Source organism: Formica exsecta, unplaced genomic scaffold (genome assembly GCF_003651465.1).
Source record: "Formica exsecta isolate Colony F162 unplaced genomic scaffold, ASM365146v1 scaffold288, whole genome shotgun sequence".
Classification (NCBI taxonomy): domain Eukaryota; kingdom Metazoa; phylum Arthropoda; class Insecta; order Hymenoptera; family Formicidae; genus Formica; species Formica exsecta.
In genome coordinates, this window is record NW_021850142.1 from 85,353 (window position 1) to 93,670 (window position 8,318).

The 8,318-nt window shown below is 30.2% G+C and overlaps 1 protein-coding gene across 2 annotated transcripts in view; it reads right to left on the reverse strand.

Annotated features, from left to right (window-relative positions):
• LOC115237295 (coiled-coil and C2 domain-containing protein 1-like) overlaps positions 1–6,973 on the reverse strand; it is a 12,702-nt gene extending 5,729 nt beyond the window's left edge. The window contains exons 1-8 of one of the 2 annotated variants that reach the window (XM_029810234.1): positions 6,632–6,973; positions 6,173–6,317; positions 5,309–5,421; positions 4,876–5,227; positions 4,134–4,505; positions 3,444–3,791; positions 2,502–2,863; positions 1,723–1,898 (exon numbers count right to left, since the gene is read on the reverse strand). In XM_029810234.1, coding sequence (XP_029666094.1) covers positions 1,723–1,898; positions 2,502–2,863; positions 3,444–3,791; positions 4,134–4,505; positions 4,876–5,227; positions 5,309–5,421; positions 6,173–6,317; positions 6,632–6,688 — 1,925 coding nt within the window. In that variant the 5' untranslated portion in view covers positions 6,689–6,973. The remainder of the gene's footprint in view (positions 1–1,722; positions 1,899–2,501; positions 2,864–3,443; positions 3,792–4,133; positions 4,506–4,875; positions 5,228–5,308; positions 5,422–6,172; positions 6,318–6,631) is intronic. The other variant, XM_029810235.1, reaches the window with a different exon arrangement.
• Positions 6,974–8,318: the final 1,345 nt, after the last annotated feature.

Below are 8,318 nucleotides of genomic sequence, written 5' to 3' on the forward strand. Positions count from 1 at the left end.
CGTTGTCAAGCGTTCCTTCCATTACACCGATTTTTAAACAAAATTTTGTAACACAACTTTGCGTGACTGTATCTCATTAACTATTGAATCAAATAATTTAAAACTTGCATCACATGTAGAGTATTGAGTTGTGAATAACCCCCTAAAATGGCAGCACAAACGAATCAAACGTTCTAAAATGCGAAGCGAGTCTCGAAACTTAATTGTTCGGTATATATTATTTCTAGTCTTGCAAAGAAGAAGTGTAATTAAATAATTAATAGTGTACGTCTTTTCATGATCAAGAATATTACACATTAGTTGTCTAGTCTTTTCTCTTTTTAAAAAAACGTCTAATTCTGCAAAAAGTTAATTGCATCTATAAATTAAAAATTTTTCAAATAAGATTGGATTTAATGTCATTTTAAGGGGGTATACCTGTTTGAACCTTCGAAAAATGAGTACATTTTCTGATGTTTTTGCAGCGCAACAATTTGATAAAAATTTTTTTTACAATATTAATACAATATTATTAAGTACCTAAATAACAATTTTCAGTTTAAAAAATTTTTTTTTTGAAGTTATGCGAATATTCGCAGATTTATGTTTTCATGTACGACATGAGAACTCGGGCTACGTTCGTTCGACGGATTGACTTCAAATTTTGCATGCGAGTTCCTAATAAGATTCCGCATCTGCTAACGAAGCCTTTTTTAAATCCGATTTCCTATTTTTTTGTTATAAACAAAAAAAGATGGACTTTTTTTAGAAAAAAAAACAAACTTTTCAACACGCCGTCATTTTTTAAAATTTTGGAGAAACGCGTGGGTAGCAGATAGCTATTAATATGTTTAATAAAAAAAGTTTGTATTTTTGATTTCGGATATGATACGAACGTTTTGATGCACAGCGTGCAGCCACCTAAAATTTGGAAGAGCTCTGCAAATATCCCCATAACCTTAAAAAAAAAATTTTTTTAAGCTAAAGATTTTTATTTATGTAGTTAATAATATTGTATTAATATTGCAAGAAAATAAAAAATTTTTTCTAGTCATTGCTCTGCAAAAAATCTAGGAAATGTACTCATTTTTCGAGGTTTCAAACGGGTATGCCCCCTTAAATAAATTAATTTCTTTCTCATTCTCAGCAATCTAGCCAAAATTATATCCACTAAAATAAAATAAAAAAATAAAATTTTATTTTATGTTATTGATTGATTCATTTGTAAATATTTATCGCTAACAAATATCGATTCAATAATCAAGTAGAGATTTAGATTTGCAAACAAAAAATGAATAGTTTTCTTCCGTGAAAAAGATAAAAAGTCTTTCTGTTAAAAAGACATTATTATATTTTGTGTTGACAAATTCCTGTGAATTTAAATGGTAACTGAAATATATTTGAACAAATCGATATTAGTCGTAGGTAAATAAATTAATTCCAAAAAAAAACGTTTTTTTTTTTTTAACAAGCTGACGTTTGCTGGAACAATATCTTGTTCTAATTAAAAAACATATGACAAAGCTATTACTATTTAAAAACCATTCCTATAAAAAGCATTTTAAGAATTATTTTTCAAATGGAAAACAAAAAATTACAATAAACCTAATATGTATTTTTTTTAAATAAATAATTTTTGAATTTTGTAAATTTTCATATAATCTCTTCTTATTTCTGTTTGCTCATATATATTTATATTTGAACCATATGTATCAGTAGTAAGGAAAATACATATATACTAACTGTACTATTTGATACGTTTTCATTTCGTAATGATGTTGTGGTGGTGGCAGTAAATCACGTTTTCGAACTCTTAGCATATCTAAATCTCGCGTGTAACCAAGTGCGAGCCGTTCCCATCTATTATATGCAGGAACATCACCTAATGCTTTTGAGTGATCCCGTGTAGATAAACACCACTGTAAAATTAAATAATAAATACTTATAAAAAATAAATAAATAAATTGTACAATTTTGTTGACTTATATTGATATTAAATTCAATAATTATGTAAAATGTATATTTTCCCACATTTTCAATAAATATCTATTACTTTAATCAACTTAATAAAATAAAAATAAATGTCACTCTGACTTAAAGAATCCAAAGTAAATCCGGTTAAATAATTATGCACGCACGTGCATAATTACATATATGAAGCATTTCGCGGTTAAACGTTTTAACGTTTTAGCTTCGATCTTCTGCTAATCAGATTTGTTTTTAAATAATCTCAGGAACCTGTATTAGCAGATGATATGCTGATTCTAGAATACCTTGTGCGTGTGTGCGTGCATGCGTGCGTTATATATAGTTAATTATTTTATTGTCTCAAAAGAAGTCACACACACAAACACAAACAAACAAACATACACGCACGCACATATACACCCACACACACATGCATAAATATATGCTTCTCTCTCTTCCTCCCCCTTTCCCCTTCTCTCCTCTCCCCCCTCCTTCACTCTCTCCCTCCCTCCCTCCCTTTGTTTCTCTATCTTAAAAAAATATTTTATTATTACCTTAATTTGTTTAATTAATTGAGTTTCAAGATTTTCGTAAATTTGATCATCTGTCCCGCACGCGCCTTCCAAAAAATCCTCGGCAGATACCAATATAAAATTTTCATCTTTCTGACATACATTAAGTTCTACTTTTTCAAGAGGCGATAATGGGATCGAACTCATATCGACAGGCAATCCAGCTTTGCTGGCTTCAATTAAAGGTTGTATCCCTTTAGCTTGCTTTAGATAATCACGCGCCAAATCCATATCCCCATCTTGCTTTGCATTTAAAGCAGCTTGCTTCAATTCGCGCTGCCGTAGTTGTAATTGTATCATTTGCTTTTCTGCACGCGATGTAATCTTGTGCCTTGGTTTCTCCCCTAATAAAAAATATAATACACATAAATATATAATATTATACAAGGTGGCCCACGTAAAGTGTTACAATCTAATAACTCTAAAAATATTTGTCAAATCAAAAAATTGTTCAGTACAAAAAATACATTGTAAATAATTACACTTTTTCTTAAAAACAATTTTTTTTTTATGCTATTTGATTTGTCTCATTATTCTGTACATAAAAGTATTACGGTAAGATTATCGAAAACTAAATATTTTACGAGATATTTTATTTTTTATATCAAAATATGTCAGATTAAAATATAAAATAACTCAAAAAGTACTTAATAAAAAAATACTTTATTATAGTGTTTTGGAAAGCTCTCGGGATAAGCTATAAGAATATGTAATAAAAAATGGGGAGTTCCATTTAAGAAAACATCGACCACATTGACCTCACCTTGAAAAGACCACTTAAGGTCAAATCCATATTTTTATCATGTAGCCCCCTCGAAACCATGCAACTTTTGTCTGAAACATTTTTTGATATCTCACTTCGTTTCCGAAAAATATGGCGTGTCACTATAAATGCCGCACCCTGTATATATCATTATTCTTTACCTGCTTTAGGAGAAGGGATGGGTGCTTTTGATGGCACAGGCTTTGTTACAATGTTATCTTCAGATGACTTAGGCTGAACTACAGACTGCGCAGTAATATCTTTATTTTGTGAATTAGATAGCAATGGTGGAAAACCAGGCGGAACAGGAAGTTCATCCAGATGTACTGGCTTTCCATTTGTGTATAACTTAATAGCGTTCTCAAACTGTTTGCAAATTCTACTGTATCTGCGTATTTTAGAAGTATTACCCTCAGCTTCGGCAGCCACTTTCGTTCTCCTATATACTTCCAAACGTTCTTTAAGAGCACCTTCAATGTTCTCGAGACCGAGCTTTGCTTGCGAGTCAGCTATCAATAATCCACGTTCCCATTATTATAAAATACATGTTTTTTTATTGCATACTACACAACTATAAATTTATTTTTATTTATGTATTTATTTTATTTATTGTTGTTTATTAAAAGTATACAAACAGTTATTTTGCATGTATAAGATAAAAAATATTAAAGGATAGAGTACTGAGAGAGACAAATTCAGGAATATATATTACTCGACTTTTACTATATATTATTATATATTGTATTTCTTCATTACAAAAACACAAATCGATAATGCATAGATATTTACAATATTCTTAATAAATATACATAATAATCTTTAAAAAATTTCGCCTATTATGTATACATTACCTGTATCTGTAGAAGCTTGCTGTTGAATTTCGCTTTCTTCTTTTACCATTGATGGTATAATATCTGCTGGAGAAGGTAAAGTTGGAGTAGATGGCATATCTGATAAATCGAGCTTTTCACCCGCAGCAACTGCAGCAATAACTATGTCGAATTGTTTTACAGTTTTCACATACTGCAGTGCTTGCTCTTTATTACCTGCTTTCTTCCAAGCTACTGCAGCAGTCTTATATTTTTGCTGTTGCTCTTTTAATTTATTCAAAGCTTCCTGATCAACCGTGGCATCTACTATTGGTTCAGAAAGGCCATCATTTAAAACTGCATCTGATGTAGCAGATGATTCATTAACTTCAGTCGATGAAGATATTCCCTTTACTACAAAAAAAAAAAATAGATAAAAGATAAAATAAAATAAAATAATATTCATAAAATGAAAGTTAATGTTACAAATCTCCAAATAATGCTTAAAAATGACAATACACCATTATTAGGATTTAATTGAAAATGTTGAAAATGTTTATTATACAAATTAAATTATTCAATGTAAATATCTAAATAATAATGTATGAGATAATTCATGATTATCTCTATAAAATTATTTTTAAAAAAACTTTTTTTTAAATACATATTTCAAAATATTTAGGAAGTTTGCAAGTCTGTTTATATGCCCTATATATTGATTGTATATAATACAAGATCAATTTTCTTTAAAACAGAATTTGATCCAAAAGAATATATGTCCTACCTGTATCTTTAATTGTAGATTCTGCAGTAGCAGAAGGAGGCAACAATGGAGGAATATCAGTTTCATTTATAATTCTACCTGATTGTACAGAAACCAACATTGCCTTGAGTGTTCTTACACCTCTGTTATATCTTCTAGCCTTGCCAGATTCATTTTCTTTTCTTGCCATTTGTTCGGCTATTTCGTAAGTCGTTAGTCTTTCTTGCAATACTTTGGTTATTTCATACATAGAATTATTTTCCTCTGTAGTAGATTCACATTTATTAGATTCTGCTTGTTCTTCCTCCGTTATCTCTGGCATTTCCGTCTCTTCTGTCACAATTTCATTTCCTGTGAGCATCTGCAATTCTTTCTAAAGCAATGCAGAATACTAAATTGATCAAGCCTTACATTACACTATTTAAAATATAATATAATCAAATATCACGCATACTAATAATGCAGGATCATCATTTCCTTCAGATGAGTCATCATCAGAATTTGTATCCTTTGTAGATTCAGCTATCATTTCATCCAAATTAACGTTGGTAACAGCTTTGCGTGCAACTATGACATTTACATATGTATTATGCAGATGCAAACATGTAATACAGATTGTGTTGTTTTCAATCCAACAGTTACAATATACAATGTCCTAGGAAAAACTTGGTAAGATATTTCTTTATTCAAAACATTATCAGCAAGAAATATCACAAACATAAATTAGATTAAAGATTTTTACCAAGTTATAATCATTAAACAGCAAATGTCTTTTATTTAATTTCATGAGCATAATCTCTTTAAAATATATGTGTCTCTCTCTTTAATAATGTTTTCAAATAATCTTGAAAAGAAATTTTTTCATTAAAGTTTTCATAATTGTAATACAAAAAAAATTAGCAAAACAATACAAAAATTTTAAAAATATCAAAGAAATGTTGGAAAAGTTTAAGTAAAAACTATGGTTTGGTCAAACAATGAAATGGCAGACATACATCTCATGTATGGATTAGCCTACGGTAATGCATTTCAAGTTAGAGCTAGTCATTTTGAGCACTTCCTGTAACCGTAATTATCTTAATTCTGTTGAAAAATAAGACAAGCTATAACTTGAAAACACGATCATATCGAACATATGTTTATATGAATTTTTTCTCTTATTTTTGTGTCCTGAATCTCTCATTGCAATACTTCCATCTTTTTAGGATACACCTTGTATATTGTGTGTATATATAAACTTGTGTCTATATAATTTTATTATATCTTATAGATATATATTTATGCTATATATGATATTTGTAAAACTTTATTAACTTACTGTTGCGCCTACTTTTGTAGCCTGTATCATTACCAGCTGCCAAAGCAGCTAATTCAGCCTCTAAGTCTTCATCGTTGCCATCATTTTCTATCGTATTATCATCAATATTACCTATATTTATATCAGGTACTTGGAAGATACCATACTATGAAATATCATTCATGAAAAAAAAAAATCTATTAAAAATTGACGTTTTTATATTTAAAAAATAAAAATAATTTAAGAAGAGAGATATTTCTCTCTTTCTCTCACACATATATATATAAAACAGATATTTCTTAAAACAGAAATAAATATGCAATATAGATGTCATATTTATGTGATATAGATATGTCATATTTATATATTTGAAACTGTAAGAACTAAATTTATGGTCTAAAATACAAAATTTGCGAATTTGAAAAAAACTTTAGTGTGAAAAAAATTTTACACTGTATATTCATTAAAATGATTAGCAACCTGTTCTAAGTCATCAACTGGCCTGAGTCGTCTCGACTCTTTTTTCTTGCCAAACATATTAACACGTTAATATGTTTATTTAATGCAAATATGTTTAGGAGTTCGAAATGATTCGAAGAGAGAATAAAACCAAAAATCCAGAGGATTAAACTATTATTATGAATGATCACACTCTCTCTATTACACTATCAAACATAGACGTAATAAATATAAGCGAAAAGGCCAAAGTCGCACATGACAGTTTTAGGCCGATATTAAGGGCATTCTACAATGGCAGTAACAAGGCTGTAGGAGTAGGAGAGTATACTTTTAAGAGCAAATGGGAATTGCCCATTTCGTTACTCCCCGTCAAAACATCACTAAAAACAGTATACTCTCCTACTCCTACAGCCTTGTTACTGCCATTGTAGACGGGCCTTTACATTTGTCGACAAACTTTTTAAGCATATTGATTGGCTGCAAAATAGAAACTTTCTTGAGTCTCTAGAAATTAGCTAATCAATGCGCTTAAAAGTTTGGGCCGTGGCACATAGAAAAACTTAAGCAGTAAGACTTAAGACTTAAGAATTTCAACCATACGGAATTTTCAGGGTAGCTTACGTTTCAATATGGCTGCCTTACTGTTCGACCGTGATTGGTCAATTCGCTTACGTCTTAAGTCTTACTGCTTAAGTTTTTTTATGTGCCACGGCCCTTTGTCGTACGACAAATGTAAGGGCCGTGGCTTCCATTTATATATGTTCTAAGGGGAGGCCTATGTTTGTCTCTTTTCCTAGCATCTCATTGGTGATTTTCTATATGGAGGGAGACAAAATCACCAATGAGATGCTAGGAAAAGAGATAAAATAGGCCTCCCATATAGTACCTCTCTTTCTACAGCGGGCGCGCGTTTTATCTATTTCACAATGCTCAATCCAGTCTATATATCTATGGTTGGGGTTAATATACCCTGTATCATACTTCAATTTGCCGGCAGTTCTTAAAATATATATAAGCTATTTTCTATTTCAATACTTTTCTATATATATATATGTATTGAAATAAAAAATAGCTTATATATATTTACTGGGTATACATATATATATATTATATATATATCCTAGTCAGCCACATTTGTTCCAACAGATATTGCCAAGTGCTTGCTACAAATTATTGTCAGCAAAAAGGCTACAAATTTGGTACAAGAGTTGTTATTACCGATTAAGCTGGCAGATTGCCGGCAAGAACCAAGCAAAGCTTGCTAACATAAATAGACAGCAAATTGGCGGCACTTATTCTTATATTATTTATTTATAATGATTAAATAAAATATATATTTATTTAATAATAATTATTTATAACAATTAAATAAAATCCAATGACTTTGACCTTGACATGTGTTGACAAGGTCACTGTCCTGAGTAACATCCAAAAGATTTTAACCGTCGCTCGCTGCCCACACAGAGCTACATATCTAATCGATATCTACTGGATATCGACATATCCATATCTACTATGGATAATCAATAGATATCTATTAGATATCAAAAATATCTATATCTCCCGTATGGAAAAAATCTGAGACGAGCTGCTATCGACACTATTTCTGATCTGCTACTTAAAGTAGCTAAGCCTTGTATACCTAAGGAGTTTTGCAGAAAACCCCGTTCCTTGGAATATATTAAATTCTGGAAAGCGACAGAATTCA